This window comes from Engraulis encrasicolus, chromosome 16, assembly GCF_034702125.1.
Source record: "Engraulis encrasicolus isolate BLACKSEA-1 chromosome 16, IST_EnEncr_1.0, whole genome shotgun sequence".
Taxonomy (NCBI): Eukaryota; Metazoa; Chordata; class Actinopteri; order Clupeiformes; family Engraulidae; genus Engraulis; species Engraulis encrasicolus.
The window spans coordinates 14,403,710-14,418,319 of NC_085872.1; the positions used below are offsets into that span (position 1 = coordinate 14,403,710).

The 14,610-nt window shown below is 39.7% G+C and overlaps 1 protein-coding gene across 1 annotated transcript; it reads left to right on the forward strand.

Moving 5' to 3' along the window:
• Window positions 1–12,549: 12,549 nt before the first annotated feature.
• Window positions 12,550–14,610, forward strand: rgs5b (regulator of G protein signaling 5b). Its single transcript, XM_063220215.1, has 5 exons — window positions 12,550–12,656; window positions 12,923–13,006; window positions 13,165–13,226; window positions 13,562–13,728; window positions 13,840–14,610. Exons 1-5 carry the CDS (start codon window positions 12,613–12,615, stop codon window positions 14,011–14,013), a joined length of 531 nt encoding a protein of 176 aa, XP_063076285.1. The 5' UTR covers window positions 12,550–12,612; the 3' UTR covers window positions 14,014–14,610.

The following is a 14,610-nucleotide window of genomic DNA, read 5'->3' on the forward strand; positions in this document are numbered from 1 at the left end:
GTTATTTGGGGAATCTTAATTTCCATAGACTTGATGCTTCTTCAAGCATACAATTCATCATACAATTAAAAAGTACTTCATTTTCATTAATGCTGTATAAAAACACACATCCACCAGTGCTCAATTCAGCTCGCGCACCCCCTTGTGGCAGGCCACGCACCCCAGTTTGGGAAACCCTGAAGTATATTACCAAGTGAGTGTCTTGTTGTTTGCCAGTGCATGTGTAGCAAGGCCACCTGTTTGCAAATGGCATCTCATGCAGGCCTGAGCACCGGTGATTACTCTGCTGCATCTCATGTATGCCTTCAGCCGCTCAGCCTTAGACACAGACACGGCCAGCCCGATCTGCCGCTCTCCTCGGCAGGGCTAGAATGGGACCAAAAAATGGCCTGGGCATTTTTTTTTTGTTGCATAGACCGGCCCCTAACACAGACACAGGCCACTTTCATCCTCTGTATCTTGACTGGCTGTCTATATTGACAATGAATGGAGCAATGGGCTTCTCCCTCCAAATTATTGGCCAATTCGGAAAACAACGACAACAACAGCATTGGCCCCTGAGGACTGTTTGCCCACTGGGAAAATGTCCTGTATGCCAGATGACCAGTCCACCCCTGCTCCTCTGTCAACTGCCTCAGCTCAGATTAGCCTATTCATGAGCCTACTCACAGGGATGAAAAGTGCCTGTGTTAGGCTTATTAGAAAGAGTCTATTTTTGGACAGTATTGTTTGCTGTGTGTATAGGATTTCACTGTCTTGTCTCAGTGCCTAAGTAATTTAACAAGGGAATCAGATTTTAAAAAAAAATGTCATTAAAAATAGTTGGCTGACAGGCTTTCTGCTCTTCGTAGTGCACACACGGCGACCTTGCTAATGAGAGCCTCTCGTTCGTATCTGTGCTAAATGTCTGAAAAGAAGGAGGACACATGACTTACCCTCTGTGACACCACTGTTTGTTTTTTTCCAGAGGCATAGCATATCGCCGTGACATTCGCTTCTATTTTTCTCTCAAGATGAGCAATTTGCGAAGCTCAATGAGGTGCACCAGCGAGGCACTCCTGGCAATCACTGGCTATTAAACAAGAAGCGTTAGACTGCAGCTCACACACCACACCTCTTACAATGTTCCCAATTAGGCTGTGTATAAAAACATCCTGCTGTTTGCCCATAGCCTTTCCTAGTATCCGAGAAACGGCTGAGTTCAACACTACATTTTACCAAGGGGGCCTTACTCACTAATCAAGTCGGAGACTAGCACCCCTGCAGTTTTAAAACGAAAATCCCCTGAGGGTGCTATGAGGGGCATCACGCTTGAATATGACCACAGCGTTTATTATCTTTATACTGAGAAGATGACATTGTAAGGAGCTGCTGGGAGTACTGGGGCCATGCAGAAGAACAATGCGTCCAGAGAATGGTGAAGGAAGCTCATCGATGGTTAAACCGGGGTGAAAGTAGTTTTCGGTGCTACCTCCCCCAAACAACCCCCCCCCCCCCACCCCCACCCACACACACATACACACACCAACACCACCACCACCCACAAACAAACAATAAACAAACAAAATAAACATGATCATTACATATCTGGGTAGATGACGGATAGGCAGTAAAAAACATTTTTTTCACAAAACATTGTTTATGAGGGAAAAAAGTATATGTCTACGTAGTGCAGCAATTAATCTTTCAAAAAATCCAAGTGGTCACAATGTTGGTCTATTCATTGATTATTTATTTACGTTGATAAAGCAATTTGCTGAAAATATGTCCTTTGGTGTGATGTTAAGAAATAAATATATTAAGTAATGTAGAATTGGCTTGATGGAGTTTTATGAACATTGTTACACTCTTCATATTTATTGCAATTTTTTAAAGTCTTTATTTAATGAGAAATTACCATTTAAGTATTTTTTTTTCCCATTAGATGTGAGATTATTAGAAACCTTCGAGGAAAAACAGGGATATCTTTCTTTTAAATGTTCAAAATTGTCCGAATTTATACTAACTTTTCAGGACGATAATTTGTTCTTTCCTAATGCAATATTCAGTGTTTAGCAAACATATTGTTTAGCTCAAACAAATATTTGAGCGATTAAAAACATGTCACACCGTAGGACATTCATGTCACGCTAAAGGACAGAAATGCAAAACTGAGCCAGAAACAAATATATCAACATGATTATTTTGTCTTTTGATCATAATATAATGTTGTAGTCAATATGGACCTACACATTACACTTATAAGTCTTTGAATCGTCGATTATCAGCCTATCGTAACTCTTAATGACAGCCATGCGGTCATTGAATGTAACCTGCAGAGCTCATAAAGACTCATACTGAAGGGTGACCTTGGCATGACCATCACACTTTTGTAGGTATGCTATGACTGTCACACCATTGAACCTGTAGTGTGTAGTGGCCAGTGCCTGTTTGGTATCTCAAGCTGGACAGCACATTTATGCTGCATATTGAGCTCTCCACAGCATACTTTATTCATCTATACTCCTCTATATCTCTCACTGATCTTTCCTTCACTGTTACCGTTATATTTTATGGTTTCAAAGCACCATTAATGACATTTTAGATCATTTGACAGTATCCAAAATCAACAGCAAATATTCATCAACAATGCATCAAAGTATAAATTCCAAAGGCCAATAAAGGAATAAGTAATTTTAATACACAACATTTATCTAGTCAAACAACAACAACAAAAAAAAAATGTACAACCAGTTGTTTTAAAATCTATTTCTCAAATATCTAGTCCATTGGTGTGACCTGTTTGTCCTTTGGTGTGATACTCCAAAGTGTCACACCATAGGACTTTTACCATCACACCATAGGACTTTTACCATCACACCATAGGACTTTTGAGCTTTTGAGTTAATTTAAAGCCATGTCGTTGCCAACTGAATTAAAATTTCACCTTTAGTAAGATGCATTTTTCATACATCTACATAAGAAAAAAATCTAAAAAATATACAGTATTGTCAAAATACATTTTATGGCTGTCACACCAAGGACAACAAAACTAATACATCTTGTGGTAGCAAAACGTAATTGAGTGATTGAAGAACTCTGAGAGAAAAAACTAAAATCCACCCTTGCCATTGGCTTCTTAAGGGTCTAAAGTCACAATTTATGTACAGCCGGAGCATCGACAATAGATAATTATCCACAGAATTAACCAAAAAATGATGTCACACCACAGGACATTATTTTCTGCGACAAAGTTTCATAAGTCCATACAGTCTCAGAAAAACAGGAAAAAAATTAAGCATTGCCACTTGCTAAAATAGACACCTTGAAAAACATGCCAGGGTTGTTTAGACAAATGACTGAGCTTTGATTATTTATTTAAAAATGTTTTAATATGGAGAACCAGGCTTGCCTCAGTCACACCATAGGACAAATGTGACATTTGACTCAAAATTAAGTATACTTATTTAAGTTCTGGATTTATTACACATTACTTTTTCACAACAACGACATTAGTTTAATCATTTAAAGCATTGACAATTTTGAAAGAATGAATTTACTTAATTTTAAGAGCCTGCGACAGCAAAATTTACACGTCACGTCATCTACCCAGCTATAATTGCTGCATGACTATTTCGGGTGTCTCTTCATATCAACACACTTGTCTCAAATGGCTTGGCATGTGTTTTCTACGTAGCTCTTTGAGTGCCATGGACTTGAAAACACGTCTTTTCAGAATGTATGGCCGGAAATGGCCCTCGAGACATAGCTTCCCCACCCCTGTCTTACCGGTACTGCGCACCAGCTGTACATTTTATACCGGTGCTGCGCACCTGTGCGCACCCGTCTACTTTCACCACTGGCTTAAACCCACGGTGAACATGAGGGAGAGGAGATGCATAACCTGTCTGGTTGAAATGCTCTGGGTATTTCAAAATGCATTGCCTGGCAGCAGGTGGCACGACGTAATTGAGATCAGTGCAGATTATGCATGAGAAATATCAATTTGCTACACACTATCTCCGCCAGACTACCTGGATTAAAATTGGGGAGCATCTGATTCAGCAACGGTAAAAAAAAAGGTAAAAAAAAAAAAAAAAAAAAACGGTATGTGTTGAAACAAAGTCAATAAAAAAATGACCATATGTTGACTGCATGACAGTGACAGCACAACCAGAGACCTACATATGCACAGCGAGCTGTTTTGTACCAGCCAGCCATCCGCCTGTGATGTTCCCAGTTGTTTGTTCTAGATGTGTTGGTGGTCGTTGCGACAGAATGTTCACAGTTGACTTCACCTGATCCTTGGCCACGCTCAGCCCGCATGAGTGGGCATCCATCGCTGCTTGGTGCAGGGCCATATGCCAGTGGCTGGTGGCCAGAACATACCCCCTCACTCAATCAGCAGTCCTCCGTCATTAGGGGCCTGTCCAAAAGACAACAGTCAACTTCAAAGGAAAACATTCCTTAATTAATATATCAAATACATAGAAACTCTACTCTTAACCTTTAAGAGTGTGGGTTTTTGAACATTCTATAAAAAGAATGTGTTCTATAACAATACAAGATTCTAAAAAAAATCCAAATTGTATTGTATGGCGCCCAGAATTCTATACAACTTTCACTGCCCGAACACTCCCGTCACATGTGACGATACACATAAATTCATGTATTTTGGATAGAGGTGTGTCGTTCATGAACGAGCCGGTTCTTTTGAACGGCTCCCTGAAGTGAACGATGGGAACCGGATCACAGCTGGGGGAGCCACTCGACCGTTATTTCGTTCATTTTTCATTCATTTTAAGCACGTGACCTCGACCAGAGTAATTAAATTTGGGAAAAAACACAATTGTTTGCCTCAAAGAGAGGCAAAAACGGTCTTTAGAAGCAAGAGAATAATCAGTTGTTGTTTAGACAAAATCACCTTGAGGAGGAGTCAAAATATTACATTCTTAACACTGAATAAATAATTTAAAAAACAGCCAAAAGAGCCAGTTTTTTGAACGGCTCTTTGAAAGGAACGAGCCACTAAGATCCGGATCCCGAAAAAGAGCCATAAATCCCATCTCTAATTTTGGACATTACAATTAGTGTTAAAATGATGGCAAGACCAATAATGTAACCTCTGCCAAGAAGCGATGATGAAGATGAATGGATGGATGAACCCACAGCAACAGAACCATGGAGGGATGAAACCACTTCATATGCACTGTCTGAGGAAACGGAGGAAGACTGGGGGATTTCTCTCCCTAAGGCAATGCAAGGTCCAGTGACATTTTCCAGAAAATAGTGGGCACTCTGCCAAGAGCATATTCTTAGTAACTTATCGGAACCCCTTTTGCGGGCCTCTTCTCACTTTTGCCCAAGAAATGTCTGTCTGGGGAGACTCCCAGAGGTCGAGCGAGGTTGATTACTCAGTGAGAGTATTGCTGGATGTGACTGGGGGAGCAGTAGTGTTGCCAGATGGAAAATGCTGAATTAGGCCACACCAATTTAATTTGTTGGTTCTCGGATTTTTTCAGGAAAAAGTTGAAGCGAGAGGGCGAAAAAAAAAAAAAAAAAAAAATTGTTGTGTGGTAATGCCACGGATGTAATAAGGGGACTGTTATGTTATACCACCTGTATATCAGCCTCACATGGACCTCCAAAGGAAGGTGCAAGACAGGCAAACACCTGGACACGGAGAAGGACAGTGTAGAAGGGAATTAAGGCAGCCAAATAGACCAGACACAAAATTAGCTCATAGGGCAATTATTATATTAATCTGGTTTGAATAAACTGAGATGATTCAACAGTCTGAAACCGCAGTCTTCATTGAACAAGACAGCAAATACAGCATTGTGACCATATCAATGGAATTACAAGCTATACAAGTACAACTTTAGAATGTTAGACCACTTACAACAGTGACCAACAAGCACAAGTCCCAAAATCAATAAAATAAAAGACCAAAAATAATGTAATCTCACTCTTCTTTGAGTACAGAATGTGCACAAAATACTACTAGTAACAGAAAAAGTTACAGTAATTAAATTTTAACAAAAACAAACAGTCCAATCTGATTCAGATTCTTGACTTTTTCTTGGCACTTCAGGGCTCCAGACTAACTTTTTGCACTGGTTGCACTGGTGCGCCTACATTTTTTTTAGGTGCACCAGCACAAAATGTATGTGCACCCAAATGTTTTCACCACCCCATACACACACGCACCTCAGCTTTAAAAAATAATAATTAAAATAATAAACAATAGCAATAATAATAGCAACAACAACAATCCTATTAATAATAATAATAATAATACTAATAATAATTATTATTATTATTATTATTATTATTATATTGTTGCTATAGGCTATTTTAAAATACCTGGAGCATTTCATGTGCTATAGCCTAGTAGTCTTCCAAATGTGCTCTTTATAAAAGACATGACAGTAGGCTACCTAACTAACACATCTTGACTACAAGCAGTTTGGCTGGTAGAAAAGACCAAATTAGTAGCCTTTTAGGCAGTATGTGTTTGACTAGTAAGATCAACATACCAGCCTTTTCTGCAATAAGGCTACGCACACAGCATAAGTACAGAGTTACAATATGAAGATAGATGGATGGATGGATGGATGGATGGATTTTTTTTTAACAAACCCTGCTAAAAATGTCATAATTTTTAAAATCATTAGGCACAAATAGCCTAGCCTATGTTTACAGTGGAATCTGAGGTGAATTGGGTTTTGTCTATTTCCCCGTTTTTGAGCGCTCTCCCTCTGCATAATGAGTGTGGTTTCTTAGCAAGCGCTACGAAACAGACACGACAGCACTAGTGCGCTCGCTCGCTCAGTCTCTCTCTCTCTCCAACTCTCTCGCTCGTGCTGTCTCGAGGTGCATGAACGATGCCTTGCCCTATCGCTATCTAAAAACTCTCACAGAAGTCCCGACAGACTAGCGCGTCACCTGTTGTTTGGCCAGCTCTGCACCCGTCTGCGTTTTTGTGTGGCAATGTTTAATATCCGCTCAAGCCATTTAGTTTTTCCCCGTGATTGTGACTCTCTCGTGTTTAAAATATCCTCAAGTCATTTTGCTGTTTTTACCGTGATAGTAACTCTCTCCTCCGTTGCAAAACTCGCCTGGTTGAGAACACAAAACTCGCTGGCACATGTGAACTCGGATAGTTGAGCGAAGTCGAACATTCTATTCTGAAACGTCGGGCTGCCTGTGAACGAGGAAGGGGGAGAAATTAAGCTACGGGTAACCAGGGGGGTTGCTTCCTCCAAGCGGGACCATAGTTGTTGTTTTACTTTTTTTAAACTGCTATCCCACTCCACTAATTCCACTAAGAGCCATACTGTGTTTCACCGCTGCTACTACCCACAGGGGCTTCAACTTGCCATTGTTTGTCTGTAAAACCATTTGAATGTAACGCGTTTCCTGATTCGCTAGTCGTAATCGGCTTGTTGAAAGGAGTGGTTTTATTGGTTCTCTACGTCACATGACCTCCAACTACTAAAGAGACACCTCTCCGTTCATGAAAAAATGCAGTCTTCGGGTTTTTTTAAGCGATTTCATTTTTTTGGGTATTGAAACCGTTTTTTTTTTTTTTTTCATTTTGATACAAAATACAAGCGGCGAATCCGAGAACCAACAAATTAAATTGGTGTGGCCTTATTGTACCAAAACCTCAAATTTATCGTTTTTTGGGAGGGGGGGCTTTTTGGGTGGAAATTATCATTCAAGACCAAAATTGTTGTTTCAAAGCATCTAAATGAACTGAATGACACCTCTTTTATCGTACAGAGGACAAATTGGACAAAATAATGGTACAAATACGATAATTATCCACATCTGGCAACACTGGGGAGCAGCTGGTCCACATCAGCGAGGAGTGCGGTCTACAGTAAGCAACATGGATGCCACTTCCTCCACTTTCCCTCCACCAGAGGATTATGGGAAAGTGACAGGCTTTTCCCACAGTGACCACACAGTCACCCCCAGCCCCAGTCTCTGACGGTCATCCCCAGCCGCGTCACCAATATTGGGATTTTCAATGTTGCAGCAGCTCGGTCATCACTTATATGCGTTGATTTTATTTCACATGAAGAAAGGGGATAAAGTGGTGCTGAATCACCAGGCCTCGATGTATCACCAAGGGCTCACAGGGAGTGCAATTGTTTTTTTTTCACATAACCATAAGTAGTATCACAGAAACAGAGAGGTCACAGAAACAGAACAGAGATGGTCCATAGATCCCAACATTTGGTACTGGTTTGACTAGTAGGGTTGCAGGTGAATTTTGTACACAACTGTTTAAGCACTGTGTGGTTGTGTGTTGTGAAGCATGCATTACGGTTTATGATAATGTTGCTGAATGTATTTTTCATCAAAAAGTGCAGGCATACTAACACCTTCTACGAAGTTTCTTCTGTAGTTATCAGACAACTTCACTACCTGTGTAAAATGTATCTATCATGGAGATTTGCATTCACAACCAGCAGTAGGCCTAAAGAAAATGGTTTATTACTAAATACATTGTGCCACTCTGTTTGAATAAAGCTTATGACATGCATGAGCACAGTCATGTATACAGTATATCTATTAAATTAGTACATTATGGCCAGGGCTGGACTGGAGGAGAAATAGGGCTCAGGCACTTTTGGCTTAAAGGGGCCCCTCGTAATCAGCGACGCAGAACTGACTCACCGGTGGGCCCCGCATCTTCATGGGCCCCTATTTTCAGAAATGTAAAAATATATACATTATATATAGCCTATATATACTGTATATTTACATTTTATATTTTGTATATTTCATTTTTAATTAACAAATGTCTTTATTATTTACAAAATTACAATAATGCTTTATGAAGTATCTACAAATGATATGTTCAAGATTTTACAACCCTTTCAACAGAGTATTTTTTTTTATTCATTTACAACAAAAAAGTAAATCTTTGATAAATAAGTATATTAGCATAACATTTACTACTCATTTGCAAACATTTGTTAACATTTTGTTCATAAATAATTAATTATTTACTAAGTCTTTATAATGCTTTTTTGCATCCATTATTATAAAGTGTTACCTTTTGATTTTTTTATATTTCTGAAAATAAGGGCCCACAAGGGTGCAGGGCCCACCGAGAAAGGCCAGCTTTGCCAGATGGCCAGTCCAGCCCTGATCCTCTCCCTGGCCATAGTTGGAAATGACTGCACTGTTAAGAAACAGCAACGAACAGCGGTGAGTAGTGATAACATAGAGGTACTATCATCACAATATCATCACATTGTCAACTACAAGCACTCCGAGAGTGCAAACCAACACCAAGAATGCTGCTTGATAGAACATTGACTATGTTACACCCCATTTTCATTTTAAGTCTTTCTGCAGTGTTTCCGTGGAGTTAGAAACTGGAATGTTTTGCCCTGTCCCGCAATTCAATTTGTGGTCACTAGATGGTCGTCTAGATTTATAGGCCAGCAATAGTGAAGAATCTTTCAAAAAGGTCCTGGTTCTGGATCATCACCAGAATTTAATCACTTGTTCCTTGGGTCATTATCAACAACTCCACAAACTTTCGTCCAAATCCGTTGGTTAGTTTTTGAGTTATGCTGCTGACAAACAAACAAACAGAGACAAACAAACAAACAAACAGACAGACAGACAGACAGACAGACAGACAGACAGACAGACAGACAGACAGACAGAAAAACAGACAAACCAACGCGACCGAAAACATTACCTCCTTGGCGGAGGTAATAAAACCAAAACATGAATGTCTGGATGGATGAATACAGCATTGTAATAAAATCTATCAACTGCATTTTTGAAAGGCTGGGTAGCGTATTACACGTCATCCCACGGAAAAAAATGATTGCCCATCATTAGTGAGATAGCTGATAAATGAATTCATGATTTGCTTTCCATAAATAGTCCTACTTTCTCCTCATAGATTGCCATGCAGCGGATATGTGTCAGACAACGATGGATTACAAATTACCTTTGCACAGACACGACATGACTGGGTTGTGCCAATATGAAGCTCTTATGGTTATTAGATTCTTATCCACTGAATATGACCCAATTTCGAGCAGATGCAATAAGAATGGCCCTTTGATTTTACATAACTCGAATCTCCTTCTAAATTGAGACATGATGAAAATGATAGGTTTCTCTCATCTCCTGTAGAGGTAAATACTCTAATCTAGGTCAATGGAGCTTCAAAACTGTGTCAAGATCAAGATCATGTCATGCATACTGTGCTCTCACACATGTATATGGACCTATTCCATTTAGATTCCATTCAACCCTTTGAAGTGTGATGTCCTCTTGAAGGTTACAACAGCCTTGATACTGTTATCAAAAGTAGCCACCGTGATGCCACAGAGGTAGTAATACATTCAACATAATGTCTGTAAAGTCCCTCATCAGATACGTAAATATAGCTAACTCCTTTTTTCTCCTGACCTGATGTTTCAGTTATAAAATATCCACATTATATTCATGAGATACATGCTGAACAGGTAGCCTATCACTCCTGCAAACAGGACATTATCACATGAAGCAATGTTGACATTGGCATTAAACCTTATCTTACCTCTGAGGTTATATTCATAACTTGAAAGCAAAGCAAGACCGAGGCTACAATGTCTACGGCTTTACCGTACACATTGTGCAAAGCAGGGAATGAACTTAATGAACTTAAAGCTTTCCAAGAAGATGTGAATTGTCTACTTGTATAATGACTATCTGTCACTGTCACTGTCTCTGTCGCCATTTACTGGAACTACTGTTAGAACGATTACTAAGCACCGATGATGCCACAAGGCCATAGTTTTATGTCTGCACCAAAGCGGTCTGGTCTGCACAACATTGAAGTATATAATACAACTTATTATTGATTCATTCTACACATTGTTGTAATTGTGTGCTCTGTACACAAGCTAACCAAAGTGTCCAGTGGAGCAAAGTGTGCCTTCCTCACCTAACTGTGATTTCTGTGTAAGTGTTCTAATGGCAAGGAAAACATGTTGTGGGAAGGGAACAGAGTGTAGTGGAGTAGAGTGGAAAGTCAGTCTACATCCGGTATCATGTAAGCACACTTGAACTGAAGTCCTTAAAACAGCACAACATGATCCAGAATGTGTCCCCATTCTCCCCCCAAAATGTTGAAAACACAATATTGAGGTCAAAAACTACAGGCCACACAGTAAAGAAATGATTTTCTCTGTCAAATCAGCGTCTCAAATTATTTAACATTGATTGGGTGTCTGTTAGACAGTGGAAAATGACTCAAAAATAGCTCATATAGCCATAGGGGTGGAGTAGATTAAACCCATGAGGTGCTATACTGACACATTTTAATCAATATAACCATTCCATAAAATGATGCATGACGAATAAAATGAATGTAACAATAGTGAAGTGACATCATCACCACAATCAGGGACACCGTAATGTCTGTTATGTAGGCTGTTTAAAATAAACATGGCATTAATTGACAATGAAATTAAATTAATATATCGTTCTACTAAAGTGGTGTGGGTGAATAGCATAGGCCTATGTATCATCATAAATAGACACACGTCTCTTACTGCACTATCACAAGTTCTCACAACTTCAGGTAGGCTGAGGGTGAATTGGTCAATTGACTCTGATACGTGGTGATCATATCAGTTCCCTTGGTTCAGCCTGATCACTGACTGTCTGTGTGGAGCATCTAGTCTAAATGTTGAATTAACACTGTTTACTTTGTAAGGCTCATCTTTGATCAACACCATCATCATGGCATAGTGGCATTATTAAAATGCACACATACGCAGGCTATACATGCATACATACATACATACATAATATACATACATACATACATGCATACAAGCATAGGTTTTTGTAGCTCATCTATTTAATATTCCATGATCACACAGTGAAAATGGGGTGTGCATATTCCAGAGTATACATTCAGATAATTTAGAGTGCAGCCAAGTCGAAAGTCAGTGTAAAAGTCTTGGTAGCCAGTGTAATTTCAACTCAATACAGTTCTTACTAACATTTACACAATATTGAGTAGAATTATCTCTGGAAATCTTACACTGACCTAAGTGTAACATTAACAGTATTTGCGCGTGAAACCAAAAGTCCTATAAACTCTCTCAGAATTATTTTAGCACTGGTGTTTTTTACTGTGCATTATACTGAAGTGCAATTTTGCATTTACCAACTGTATTCTATTATGTCATTCTATTATGTATTCTATTCAAAACAAACAGTTGTACATTTGACCAGCAGTCCACATTTCCACAATCTTAGGATTTCCACAATTTCAAACAAAATTGTGAAGCCTAAACCTAAAGGCACAAGGAAACATTCCCAAACATTCCCAAGTTGTTTAAGGGTAAATCACAGCAAGCCACTTCTCTAAGGGACCCCTATCCGTCCTCCAGTGGCCACTTCTCATTGGCTGTGGGTTGTGATGTCAGAAGTAGTTCTCTAGTATAAAAGGAGGAGGCTTCTCAGGCTTCAGGCAGAATGCAATATCTCCGTTTGCACAGACACGTCTGAACACTCTAAACATCACATCTCCACGGTGACAGGACAGCAGCTCATATTCACACGAGACACTACAGAGCATCTCATTCTAACAAAATGTGCCGAGGACTGGAATCCCTGCCATCAGCATGTCTGGAGAGGTATGTCCTGTTTTTAATACTTTTTAACACTTAAAATCTTAGCTCAGTATTTGAAACCCATCCCACGTTCTCAAAAATGAATGCTGTTTTACTGAATGTGAATGCTGAATGCTATTGTACTGAATATGATAATGACATATTCAGATTCATAAAACACAGGACGAGATGGTGTTACTATCCATTGTGCCATTAGATGTTGAGTCACATGAGTTTTTACTGAATATGATAATTACATGACTAAGATTATGTGTTTGTTCGTTTTGCAGAGCTAAACTACTGAAGGCTCGTTTGGGAAGTCTTCTCCATAAAAAGCACACGGGTCAAGTTGGACAGAAGACCGAGATGCCAAGGTAAGAAAATATGTTTCTTCGTTTCAAACAAACACAAGCCATTAATGTTGGAGGACACTATATCACATCATAACATAAGACATCAGAAACATTTTTATTTGTTTGCATTTTTATTTTTGTCTTTGTTGTTACTAATGTGCACTATTGTTGTTTTTTAGACAGGTGTCTGCTGCCTCATTAAGGTGGAGGGAATCTTTCCAAGAGCTTCTACAAAACAAACGTGAGTTTCGCTTTACTTTACTTTACTTACTTTACTTACTTTTATTTTTCAGGACATTGCACATTAATGAACATAGCCTATGCATAGAACCATAAATGTAAATGCACCAGATTATAGCACAAATGCTAATTTCCATCTGTTGTCCAAAATAGGCAGGCTAAATGTTAAGAAGAAAATAAAAATCACATACAAGTTATGCATAAAAACTGTTAGTAACAAAAAAATGTATGTCTGTAACTAGTGAACAGTTCTGTCTGTTTTGTAGCGATTGGAGAAATACCTTGCACAAGCCACTCACATTGCACTGACTATACCCACATTTTGCCTTTTCACAGAAAGTCTGTGTGCCTTCCGGGCATTCCTGAAATCAGAGTACAGTGAGGAGAACCTGGCTTTCTACCTGGCCTGCGAGGACTACACCAACACGACATCCTCCAACATGCTGGATGCAAAAGCTAAGAAGATTTACGATGAATTCATTGTCTGCGATGCCCCAAGAGAGGTAACTGTCTTCTCCTTTCTTTTTTATTACTGAAACCAAATGACATCCTGTATCGGACAAAAATGTCAACATGAACAAAAAGTCACCTAAATGTTTCTCTCTCTCTCTCAGGTTAACCTCGACCACGAGACTAAAATCATCACTGTGAAGAACATAGAAAATCCCACCACCTGCTGCTTCGACCTGGCCAGGAGCAAGATCTATGCCCTGATGGAGAAAGACTGCTACCCACGTTTCCTCAAGTCTGCAGCCTGCCAGGATCTTAGCCGCCAGCTGGCTGGCTAGTTCTGCCTGCATTAGGCACTGTGGCATAAGGAATCAGAGAAGCACAACACATTGGTAAATGTGATATAAGCAAAAGCTACCTTCTTAACTGGAACCCGATCAGGATGGGGCAATCTCACCAGCCTGTGATGCTGCTGAGAGGGAGGCACACACTGTAAACCTCAGAAATCAGGAGATCACTAGAGCTGAGTTTGATGTAGGAGATCAGTTCAGCACTAGTTGAGGGAGGGAGGAACTGCACACCTGGAGGCACTGGAAAAGCACCTGGAAAAATAAACTGAGTACTAGTGCCGCTGATGGTGATGATGATGGTGATGGTGATGATGATGGAGATGGTGATGAGGAGGATGATGGTGATGATGATGATGGTGGTGATGGTGGTTATGATCATAACCATGTGGGCAACAGAGCGGTGGCCTCCTGGACAGAGTGAGGGACTCTTGAACTAACCTGAAGAATGGAACAGCTGCACCTCGTCTATTTATTGACTTGCTGTACATGAAATGACTATTTATTATTGATCTTTGATAGAATGTGGTATTTATTGTGACTATTTATGGGCCTCAAAATGTAGGCCTACTTCTGTTTTTCTCAACT

Excerpts from the sequence above, each read along its gene's own strand:
- rgs5b (XM_063220215.1), top strand. The coding sequence starts at position 12,613 with ATGTGCCGAGGACTGGAATCCCTGCCATCAGCATGTCTGGAGAG. Across the intron at positions 13,007-13,164 it reads CAGAAGACCGAGATGCCAAG|ACAGGTGTCTGCTGCCTCAT; the intron begins GTAAGAAAATAT and ends GTTGTTTTTTAG. Across the intron at positions 13,227-13,561 it reads AGAGCTTCTACAAAACAAAC|AAAGTCTGTGTGCCTTCCGG; the intron begins GTGAGTTTCGCT and ends GCCTTTTCACAG.